The sequence below is a fragment of the Eptatretus burgeri genome, chromosome 1 (genome assembly GCF_056783735.1).
Source record: "Eptatretus burgeri isolate ZD-2024b chromosome 1, Ebu_testis_v1, whole genome shotgun sequence".
NCBI lineage: Eukaryota > Metazoa > Chordata > Myxini > Myxiniformes > Myxinidae > Eptatretus > Eptatretus burgeri.
This window is the reverse complement of record NC_140961.1, coordinates 94,111,712-94,124,211: the sequence shown is the minus strand read 5'-3', so window position 1 is coordinate 94,124,211 and position 12,500 is coordinate 94,111,712. Positions and strand designations below refer to the sequence as shown.

At 42.5% G+C, this 12,500-nt stretch overlaps 1 protein-coding gene across 2 annotated transcripts in view; it reads right to left on the bottom strand.

Annotated features, from left to right (window-relative positions):
- The window catches only part of LOC147034978 (myoferlin-like), a 424,490-nt gene that overhangs the window by 22,216 nt on the left and 389,774 nt on the right, over positions 1-12,500 (bottom strand). For both annotated transcript variants that reach the window (XM_085891822.1, XM_085891829.1), the window contains 2 exons: positions 11,704-11,806; positions 3,580-3,776 (listed from right to left, as the gene is read on the bottom strand). In XM_085891822.1, the coding sequence (XP_085747948.1) occupies positions 3,580-3,776; positions 11,704-11,806 (300 nt within the window). The remainder of the gene's footprint in view (positions 1-3,579; positions 3,777-11,703; positions 11,807-12,500) is intronic.

Genomic DNA, 12,500 nt, shown 5'->3' with positions numbered 1-12,500 from the left:
CTATCAAATTCGGTTTACCTTAATAGTACAGGGTCCTGAGGTTAAATTGTGGAGGCCATGCTGATCACATGACCGGAAGTGTATCAAAACGGTGGTCCCGTGAGTTCCTTCAAAAATCTTCCTTCTCTGGACCAACCAGTCAGAATGCCACCAAATTTGGGTTACAACATTCGGCCATGACCCAGATAAGCTCCAGGTCCAGTGGTCCTATTTTTATTTTTTATCCTCCCCTCCCCCTCCATCTTCTAACTACCTTTTCCTTCTGTTTGTCCGAATACCTATCGAGTGAGTCTGCGTCAATAAGGAAACGGTAAGGTAGACGCGACCAAAATCTTTGTTGTTAATAAGTATGATTCATCTTCTGACTTTATCGATACAGTATGATAAGAGAGCCGTGTGTGTCGCCATTTTTCTCAGAGATGGCTGAATGGATGCTCTGGAAACTTTCAGAGGTTCATCAGCAAGTGCCTGATAAGCAAGAAAATAAAATTTCTTTAATTGTGCTATCATGCCTAAGCCTTTGTAGCTATGTGAAAGGTAATATTAAAATGCGAACTGACTCTGTTCCTTAGTTGGGGTAGGGACATGTTTTGGGCACCCAAAAAAAAAGAAAAAACATTGATTTCTTCCAAATGCCAACAGGGTTAAAACATAACCAGGCAACAAGCGGTGACCGGTAAAGACTTTGGTTACCTACCGGGCAAAATGTTAGTTATCCACTAACAACCTGGCAATGCCGGGTACCCCTGCTAGTAGTTAATAAGCATGATTTATTTTCTGATCTGGACGTTTGAATCAATCTTTTTCCAACAGTGTTGCAAAGCACTCCAGAGCATAGTCAGACTGCTCACGTAAATTTTATCTTTCTCTCAAGTGTATTCACCCCGATTTATTTTCTGGAAAGTTCTTCACATTAATTTATGTGACTGTGGTTGTTGCTTTTTGTGCTTCCTGCTTTTGTTTCATTTTCCCATCTTGTTAAACTTTATATGCCTCTGTTTACGAAGTCACTGGAGGAATCATGTTTTTGGGTTGTCCGTCCGTACATCCGTCCGTCCGTCAGTACTAATTTTCTCTGTTTTCTTTGGAACCACTTATCCGATTGACACAAAATTTTCAAAATAGGTGCGACTACTCATGTAGAACGTTTTATTGATAATTATGATGTCATAGGTCAGTTCACGTGGTGTGGCAGCCATATTGGAAAAAAGGAAAAACTTTGGACCTCTGTATCTCCGAAACCACCCCATGGAAAAAATTGAAACTTGGCACATGTCAAGTGCTCCCCATGGGAAATAAGTGTGATATTTTTGATGGTCTTAAGTGATTTCGTTATGACGTCATAATTGCATACGTTGAACACGTTATCCGATAAGTATCAAAATGTTTGAAGATCATCTCGGGCTAAATTGTAAAAGGGGAAATAATTGATGCCGTCATTGGTCACATTGTTTGGCAGCCATTCTTCTTTTTTTTCATAAAAACCTTCAAAAATCTCCGAAGTGGTTGAACAGATCCAGGCAAGACTTTGCAGGTCTGATCACCTCTCCATGAAGAACAAAAAGTTCTCCACCGATGACGTCAAAGGTCACATGGTTTGGCATCTATGATTTTTTGAAGATTATTTCTCTTGAACCACTTCATCAATCAACATGAGACTTCACAATTATGATCCAGTTGTCATGGGGAATATTTGTTTCAAATTTCAACCTGATCGGACGCATGGTCCTGCAGCAAGAATTATTGAATGTTTTGAATCTGGGTTTGGGGATTTAAATCAAACTTGGTACAAGTATGTATAATGATGTAATAATGTGGGCGGAAGCATATCTGGTGACGTCGCAATGTTGGAGAGTGCCCTTCTAGTTATTCCTGTGATTGTGGGATGATCGCTTATCTGCGTGTGCGAATAAATTACCAGCGGACACGTGTGAGTTACGTTCTCAGCATGTGTTCCAAATTGACAATTATAATGTTCCCTGGGCATTTGGCAAACTCCAGTTCAAATTCAAGTCTCTATTCTCAGGCTATCTTGCGGTGTATTAACTGCGGAGACACCAAGTTATATTCTGGTTTGGCTAGGCTGTGTGTTAATTGCAAAATATCCCCAAATATCACCTCTTAACTGCTGTGAAGCCCTTAAACTCATCTCACAGCATAACTTGTTGTCAAGTTCCTGATCAACAGGGGGAGCCTGCTATGTACCAACCCTGTTTCTGAATCCACTATCGAATTAAATGACGTTCCTGAATTGTAGCTCGGAAATAAGACATTCAAGTTAAAATATCTACATCCTGCTTAGTTTCTGTCTGTGAAAGACAAAGAACTGTCATCTGTTAAAAAAAAAAGAAAAAAAAAGTGTCAGCTGCTGCACCACGAACTGCAATACAAGTCAGCCAAATATATATATATATATATATATATATATATATATACATATATATATATATATATATATATATATATATATATATATATATATATATATATATATATGTATCTTCTTCTTCTTCTGTCTGCTCCTGTTCGGGGTCGCCACAGCAGATCATCCGTATGATCCGCATAGTGATTTGGCACATGTTTTACGCCGGATGCCCTTCCTGACGCAACCCTGGTCGCCTCTTATGACATAGGGATATGGTACACCTATTTTAACCAGGGTATACACCGGCCCAGTATACTGGTACTCATTTCGCCGACCTCAGAAGGATGACATGCTGAGTCAACCCCCTGGTGTATTAATCCAGTGGCCCAACGGGGCTTGAACTCAGAACCTTTTGGATGCTGCCTCAGGACCGCAGCCACTGCCCTAACCACTGCACCAACACCAGGCTATATATATATATATATATATATATATATATATATATATATATATATATATATATATATATATATATATATATATATATATATATATATATATTGTCCTTCCAACCAACCGGATGGGAGTTAAATCACTCCATGGATGTGATTCCCTGGCTCATTGGTCTTCATTTTTTTTTTCACTTAAAAAATTGAAAATTCTTGGATCTGGATCTGGATTCGGCTCTTCACCAAAATCAAATCCATTCATCCTTTTCACACACCCAACCTGTCCACCAAATTTAGTCCGAAACTGTATTCAATTGTTTTGAGATATCCTGCTCTCAGACAGATGTACAGTGGTGAAAATATAACCTCCGTCAACCTTTGGTGGCAGAGGTCATAACAGCAAACCATTGTAGATGGAAATCGTCTTCATAACCCATGCATACACACATATATTTGGTGGTAAAGTCGGTACCTTCATTATTATAGTGTGTTTTGTTACCCATGCCTGCTCTGAAACCCAGTCCAGACAAGAGATGCAGGCACAACCAAGTCCTTTGGCCACATAAATGTCACTGACTCCCAAATAACCTTCATAAGGTTACGAGACAGTCACCAGCATAAAATTATGCTTTTCTGCATCTGTCATCCTTCATTTCATTTGCAGTTATGTCTGTTATTACATGCTATATCCATTTGAAAACAACTTAAAAGCTATTTATTAATCAATGAACACCCAAAAGTGAGAAGCAATTCAAGATCACTGACCATCAATGTCCATGTGTTTCCCTCTTTTGAATAACAGGGCCACCACCCCTTGATGCTCTTTTTATGAAAAAGAGACATCATTTCGATGCTCTGCCTCTTTTTTTTTGATAATGTGGCTGCAGGGATCTGACGCAGGCTACAGATTTCAGGCTCTTTGGCAGCAACAGGCATGCAGTTCAGGTCCAACGTCAGGTTCCCTGTACAGGGGAATGCAAACAATAAATCCATGCTCATTGTGGCATCAATCATATTGTGGCCATGTTAATTGTATAGCCTCAATATTAAATCACAGTGCATTCTGGGAAAAAACAGTCAAAGAAGGACAGTGACATAATATGTAAGCCAAGAACATGATATAGCCAGTCAGACCCACAGGCCAGAATAAAAGTTGAAAATAAAATCAGGGTGATTGTTAAGGAATCGGCCATCATGGCTGTCATGCAAAATTTGACCTTGCATTGCTGTTTGCAAATAAAAGCAACAATTTAATCTGATTACAAGACCAATTACCGAAAGTTGTCTGGCTAATATTATCAGACTACCCTTTTGTTTTTCCTGCAATGTGTAACTTTGGTTATAAAACACTCAATTTACATTCTTCAAATGTAAGAACATATGCACTTCATTGCTCATTACATTATTTCTATAATTACAGTACTCTGTATTAACATGTGGAAAAGCAAATTTGTTAGAAAAAAAAAGCATCTGAAGTGAACAGTCATGACATAACTCATTAACCTCCCAGTATAATGATTAGCCAAAATTAAAATACATTTAATTTGTGCAACCAGCGGAAATAGACATTTCCCACAACACCGGGTCAATGCAAACGTTTTATAATTATCAATGCTCCTTGCGGAACTTCGGTGATGCGGACGGAATCTTCTTTCGCCACACAGTTGGGCTACGGCAAAATAATTATTTCTCTGGTGGTAAATGCAAGAATTGTGAAGCGTGAACTTAAAAAAAAAAGAAGTCAGTAATTCATAATTGATTTCCAGTTTCCAGTGTTGGGCTTCCAATTGGTAAATTTGGCACTCAACGCAGAACGTGATGTGCTTATTTTTTGTTGTTTTTTTGTCTTTGTCGTCATTATTTTGTGTGAGGTTTGGTGTATTTGATGCGATTTAAAGTTATTCTTCCTCTTGAATATGGCAGCTTGGCTGCCAGGTAGCTATCCTTTTGTTGGGGTACAACGATGCTGCTGATGCTGTGCCCAGATACCAGTTTACTGGTTCTCATTTCACTGACCTTGGAAGGATGACAGGCTGAATCAATCTCACCTGGTGTTAATTCAGTGGCCAACGGGGCTCAAACTCAGGACCCTAAGATCCCAAGCCAGCCACCCAAACCACTAAGCCAACACCAGACTTTGATTTAAAGTTATAGTAATGTTTATAGCAGATGTGTAGTTAATTATATGTATTTTGTTTCTATTTAAAAGCATGCATTTTAAGGCTTGTTTTGGCAGATCGTTGAGTTGTACGTTCTTCTTTTTTTTCGAGAAAGAAAGGTAGTGAGAAGCTGGCTGGTTAGGAAACAAGTCAATAGAGAGCTAGTAAACAGGGGAACAAGGAGACGAGAGGAAGTTTGTTAGAAACAATGTGATAAATGTTTGATGTGGGTAATATCAGAGATAGTTGTGATGGAGGGTCCTCTTTGCTGAAGGAAATGCTATCGAAAGGTTGAAAGAATGGATAACTCAGGAAGAAGAATAAGATGGCGATTGGTTGATGGCGTCTTTTCATTGTTCATTGCACCTGACTGGGATTGAGCATTGGAACTCAGGAACATCGTGGTGAGATATACTTTACAAACCTTTTAACCTGACCAAGCTGCAGGACATTGTGTTGGAGGAGCAGAGGCTGTTCGGGTTTTGAGTCGGCCTGCGGTTTTATGCGACATAGTCCTGAACCTACCCCTTCATGTTTTTCCACATGTGGGAGGAGCATGGCTGGCACATCCTGCATAAATAGAGTGCAGCATGACATCATTGTGCAATTTGGCACTTTAAGGAGGCATCATGCTGGGGAAAATGCAAGAAGGGGCTTTGGTTGCACCATCACAAACTGATTCAACCATTCACTGAATGATGAATCAGATCTGCTCAATATCACAAAGGCCAAGAAGCGATCCAGAGAGTCTAACAAGGCAGCAGCATCAGCCAAACATCTTTCGGGGAGGGCAAGGCACATTTACCCAATCCCTTCGCAAAGTTGGGGCTGCAGTCAGCTTGCTACTGCCAGGGTTAAGAGAGAGGGTCGGTGATGCATTCACTGGCAGTCTGGTCTGCCTGCATATGGCGCTTCAACAGGGATTCCCTTGGGGCCTGATGGCGGGTTTGAGCATGATGTCTTCTCTGAGAGGTGCTATCGGTAACGATTTAGCTCTTTTTCCAACAGGCAGATTGATGACATGGGTGAAGTTTTCTCAACTGATGGTAGAGTGGCCTCAAGGGAGCCGTCGGTGCTCCTGAGGAGGGAGGCCATTTTTTGTGGGGGGGGGGGGAGGGTGGTCAGGCTGAGGGGATAAGGCTGTTCAAATTTTTGGCATTGATTTTTCTGGAGAGGAGCATCATGGAGGTGAGCACATTGGCTTGGGGCTGGAAGACAGGCAAAAGTACATTGGGGGCTGCTCCAGGGGTGATGCCGGAGAGATGGGTCACCCGGATATCAGGTCGGCGAGGCATAGTGGTGATCGACCCGTTTCCGGTGGTGGGGCTGGGAAATCAAAACCCAAGGAAGAAAAGGACAAGACTGAGCAGATGTCACTCAATAAGAGCAAGGCCGTGGACAAATCTACAAATACTGATCAATGTATTGAATGTTGAATGTGGGCACTGTTTGGGTTGGTGGAGACAGACAAATGCTTGGAGGTTGCTTGTTTAAAACTCTTGGTGGACAATATGAGGAAAGGGCTAACATCTTTGTTCGATTTGTCAGAGGGTAGGGGATCGGATGAAGAGAGTCCATTGTATTTGTTGGGTGGGTTGATGATAGCTGTGCTCTGGTGAAAGTGTGGGTGGCATTGGAGTGTATCAAGTGTGGGTGGCATGACTGGTGTGGAGGGTGCAGGTGATGATGGAAGTACTGAGTGTGCTGCTGGCATTGGAGGTGCAGAGAGAATGGGTGACAGTCTGGGTGTGATGAGTATGGGTGAGAGTGTGGGTGAAGGAAAGTGTGGTATGGTTGGGGGTGGGGGGTTCAAATGGGAGTGATGGCATTGTGGTTGCGGTAAGTGCGGTCGGCGTTTAGGGTGCTGTGGGTGCAAGAAGTAATGGGAGTGCTGTGAGTGTGCACGAGGATGGTCATGCAAATGATGGGGGCAGTGGTGCATCTGTGTATGAATGTGGGCATCATCAGATGTGGATGGGAGGGGGTGCGTGGGTGACCGGGGAGATGTTTTGTCTGGGATGAGGGTATTGAATATGTGGTCTCTCCCTTTTGCAGATATATGCACGAAAAATAGAGTTGTGTTGTTTTAGAGGGGCAGGGGTAGCGGATATTGATGGAATGTTGGATAACATTTTGGCGGGATGTGGGCCGGGGACATAGTTGGTGGTGCATGCGGAGGGGGGGGGGAACGGCGTGGAGAAGGTCTTTTCAAAACTTTTGACAAGGAGGTATGTGTTTTGGAAGAGTATTGGAATAATTTTGGGGTTTGAAGTGAATTTTTCAGGGATTCTACCAAGGGTGGGAGTCAGTGCAGATATCTCTATTAGAGTGACGGATGTAAACCAGTGGTTGCACGGTGGTGTAGGAAGGAGGGGGCAGTGTTGGTGAATATGTGGGGATCCCTGTGTGGTCATCGTGAGCATATGCGGACAGGTGGCGGGGCACTTAGTAGAAGGGGGCAGCAAGAGTTGTGGTGGTTCTTGAGAAATAAATTGGGACCATTTAGACCAGAGGCTGATGATGTGGTCAGAGGGTTGGGACAGCAGGGGTTAGTGAATGGAAGGGAAAGGTTGAAGGTTTTTCATATGAATGCCAGGAGCTTGAATGTGAAGATGGAAGAGCTGGACGCTCAGGTGGATGGTGAGGGGTATGATATTGTTTCTGTAAATGAGACGCGGTCTGGGAAGCAATCCAATTGGAGGATGGGAATTCAGGGCTACACAGTTTATAGGTGTGATCAGAAAGAAAAAATGACCCCCGTGTGGGGGTGACGGTCATCTCTATAATGTTTTTACTCTCATAATCGATGAACCGTTGCCAGATATCTCCTAAAATGACAGACTAGATAGGTTTTGAAAATGGCGACTTTCACAACTTTCGTGACCTCGTGACCTTGACCCTGACCTTGAATCTGGGGAAAAATATGTCGTTGGGTATCACTCATCGACCTCGACCCACAGACCAAATTTCATCAAGATCGGAAGTAAAAAGTTTTCTTTGTACCGGGAGGTGTTTTTGACCATCTTCCAGGTTACGTAGCGGCCAAACGGGACGGAAATTCAAAAATCTGTCCGGTTAGAGACAAGATAATATTTTTTACGATCATAATCAATAAACAGTTGCCGAATATCTTGTAGAATGGCAGACGAGATAGGTTTTGAAAATGGCGATTTTTGTAACTTACGTGACCTCCTGACCTTGAACTCGGACAAAAGTTATATCGTTGTTCAACACTCATCGACCTCTACCCACATACTTAAGGCGCTGTCACACCTTGCCGATTTAGCCAGCAATGGCAAATTATAAAAATGTATGTTCAACGTTGGCGTACGCTGAAGTTTTGAGGTTTTTAAAAAAAGTTTTGGTCGTATGCATAACATATTAGTAACGGGCACAGAACGTTTCGTTGTCTTATAGATAACTTATACCAACGAATGCTTAGCCTGTTGTCGGCATTCACAACCTATGCCCAACGATAGTTTAACTTAGGCATAGCGTGCTGCACGTATCGCCGAAGAACTAATGGCGTAGCCTCTTAAAAACCTGTCACATGCCGATTGAAATCATAACCGCCTGAGAATTGGAAGTGTCAACAACGTAGTCACACCTTGACGATTTAGCCAGCGTATGCCGACCTCTGAAAAATGTGTCTAAAACGCTGGCACACGTCGAATACGGTATGGGTAAGTTGTGTATATGTTAAGAGCACGCTGAAAAACGACGAAGTTCACTGTCATATTTCGTGGTTCGTTTAGTACGTCGTGAAATTTCAAGCATGCTGAAAATTTTACGACGTACTCGCCGTATGGCTCACACATTCCGCTACGCTGGGAATAAGTTGAAGGCACGATATGCGATCGTTGACACACGTCGACACAAGTTCCTTGTCAGTTACTCATAAGTCGAAACACGTCGAGGTAATGTTTAGCATACCCAAAACTTATTTTCTCTGGCAAGACACATTTTCTTTTTTTCTCCTTGGCTCCGTGAAGGCACGTGACGAAATATCTGAAGTTGTTGTTGTTGTTTTTTATTTTTATTTACTTATTCTATCACGAATTTTAAAATATATTCAGACATTTGCTTTTAAGTTTCGACGTCGATGTGACAATATCCTCAAACAGAAAATATTCACAGAGGAGGAACTAAGAATAAGACATGAGCAAACTGAAGAGGCAATCGGACGTGACGTAACGTCACGTGAGGAAATATCGGAAGTTATTGTTGTTTTTTTTTCAACGCTGCCAATACGCCATTATATGGTAGCTGTAAATTAGAAACACGTTCTGTAAGTTCTGTGGTCGTCCGGAAGACGTCAATCAAATACGTCTACATACGTCAATATGCGTTGGAGGTACGTTACACATAGGTTCAAAGCACGTTACTCATAGGTTAGAAATAAGTTTTGGGTACGCTAAGCATAACCTCGATGTGTTTCGACTTATGAATAACTTACAAGTAATGTGCCTCGACGTGTGTGCAACGATCGTGTAATGTGCCTACAACACGTTACTCATAGGTTATAAATAAGTTTCGGGTACGCTAATCATTACCTCGACGTGTTTCGACTTATGAGTAACTTACAAGTAACGTGTGTCGATGTGTGTCAACGATCGCATGTCGTGCCTACAACTTATGGCCAGCGTATCGGTACGTGTGAGTCATACGCTGACATACGTCGTAAAATTTCAAGCATGCTAAAATTTGAGGACAACCGCAAAGTACAACGATGAAAACCAGCGTACTCCGACGTATGGCAGTGTTTTTCAGCGTGCTGTTAACGTATACAAACTTACCCATAAGGTATTTGACATGTGCTGGCGTTTTTGACAAATTTTGCATATGTCAGGCAGATGTTGGCGAAATCGTCAAGGTGTGACAGCGCCTTAAGTTTCATCAAGATCGGAAAGAAAATTGTTGACGGACGGACGAACGTATGGACGGACGGACCTACATTTGGTCCGGCTTTATTCAGTCATTTCGGTAGAGATGACCTAAAAAGTGAGGCGGTGTGGCAATCTGGGTGAAAGACAGTACTGTATCGAGAGAAAGGCATGACATGAAGGATGTAATTAATGTAGATGATTCTGTGTGGATGGAGATTAGAGACTGCAAGAAAAGTAATGTACTTGTCAGAAGCTTTTATTGGGCTCCTGGTGTGAGGGAAGAGCAGGAAATATAGATATCTGAAGAATTCAGAAGGGCATGTGATAAGGGGTTTGTATTGACTTTGCGGGATTTTAACTTGCCAGGGATAGATTGGGTCCAGGAACAGGGAAAGGGCAGAGTAGATGAGGATTTCCTAGTTTCAGTCAAGGATTGTTTTTTTAATCCAGTTTGTACAAAAGCCCAAGAGGAGGTGTGCTGTGTTGGAGCTCAAAATGGTGGAGGAGGTGAAGGTGGAAGAGCATCTGGGGACAAGTGACCGCAATGCAGTGAACACAACTCTCATATTGAGATGTGAAGTTTGGGCCAGTGGTATTAGGCGGTTCGATTTCGAGAAAGCAAACTGGGAGTATGAGAAGTAATTTTGGAGATTTAAATTGGGTAAGTTAATGAGGGGGAGGTCTGCATCAGATAAATGGGAAACCTTCAAGGAGCAAATGTGGAGGATGCAGAGTAGGAATGTGAGGTGTCAGTGGGGTGTCAAGGTAGAGGCAAAATGAGACCGGGGTGGTTGAGCAGAGAGATATGGTGTATAATTAGGGATAAGCACAAGGCATTCCTGAAACCCAAAACAACAGGACGAGAGTCCATATCATATCGATGTACAAAAAAGCAGAGACGAGTGAAGTAAACAACTCAGCAGGCCAAAGGGGAATATTAAAAGGACAAAGACGAGAATATTAAACACAACAGCAAAACATTCCTTAAGTATATAAGAGGTAAGGAAAGGTTTAAAAGCAGTGTGGGCCCATTGAGGAACACCACATGAGAATCGGTGGCCATGAGGGGAAGATGGCAGGCTTATTAAATATTCTTTTTTGCTTCTAAATTTACATGGAAACAGTCAGGGGAACATCAAAAAGTGGATAGTTTCTTCAGTGACCTGAAAAAGTATCCACCCACTTCCAAATACACGACATTTATATGATTTACGAATTATGTAGAAACGATTTTTCCAAATGAACTGATATATTCATAACTGAAGAGATCAAACTAAACACATAGTTGAAGGTGGTTACATGTCAGAAATATCCGCAAAAACACTTGTACAAATCAAAATTCACTGGTTGTAAAAGTATTCAGCCCCTTCGGTCAGTATTTGGTGGAAGCACCATTTGCAGCAATGACTGCTATGAGTCTTTTTGGATCAATCTTGACTTGCTTTGCCCAGTGAGATGGTGAAAATCTTCTCCCATTCATGAGACAATTGCTCTAGTTCTGCCAAGTTTGATGACGATTGTCAATGGACTGCAATCTTAATGTCTCGCCATAAATGTTAGCTTGGGTTCAAGTCAGAACTTTAAGAGTGGAGCAAGTGCAGGGATGGGTGAGGATGGAATGAGTGCTGGCAGGAGTGAGGGTGGAGTGAATGTAGGCAAGAGTGAAGGTGGGGTGAGGTAGGTAGGAATGAAGTCAACAAAATGGTTTCTCTTGGCAAGTAAAATAATAAATATGTACATTCTTCATATAACAGGAAGGATCGTAGATGTAGGGCATTATGGGGGTTAAGGTTAGACCTTTCCCAACCCCATTGCTTGGAAGAGGTCTCATTGTAAAACATTACCCAAATTATCATCAGCTGAAAAGGTGTCATTGTCCCAGAGTTGCAGGTTGAGCTGAGGAACAACCTTGGATGATGTTTCCTCAAAACTCAGCAAGCCGTTATTCTGTGATGAGAACACAAACACAACCTTTCAAAATCGACCATTCTTTTATGAACATATCTGCACATGTATAATCCTACGTTTTGTTCAGGATGAGGGAGAGAGACAGAGACAGAGACAGAGACAGAGACAGAGACAGAGACAGAGACAGAGACACAGAGAGAGACACAGAGAGAGAGAGAGAGAGAGAGAGAGAGAGAGAGAGAGAGAGAGAGAGAGAGAGAGAGAGAGAGAGAGAGAGAGAGAGAGAGAGAGAGAGAGAGAGAGAGAGAGAGAGAGAGAGAGAGAGAGAGAGAGAGAGAGAGAGAGAGAGAGAGAGAGAGAGAGAGAGAGAGAGAACGAGAGAGAGAGAGAAACGAGAGAGAGAGAGAACGAGAGAGAGAGAGAGAACGAGAGAGAGAGAGAGAGAGAGAGAGAGAGAACGAGAGAGAGAGAGAGAGAACGAGCGAGAGAGAGAGAGGGAGAGAACGAGAGAGAGAGAGAGGGAGAGAGCGAGAGAGAAAGAGAGGGAGAGAACGAGAGGGAGAGAACGAGGGAGAGGGAGAGGGAGAGGGAGAGGGAGAGGGAGAGGGAGAGGGAGAGGGAGAGAGAGATGGAGAGAGAGATGGAGAGAGAGATGGAGAGAGAGAGAGATAGAGATGGAGATAGAGATAGAGAGAGACATGGAGATAGAGATGGAGAGAGACATGGAGAGAGA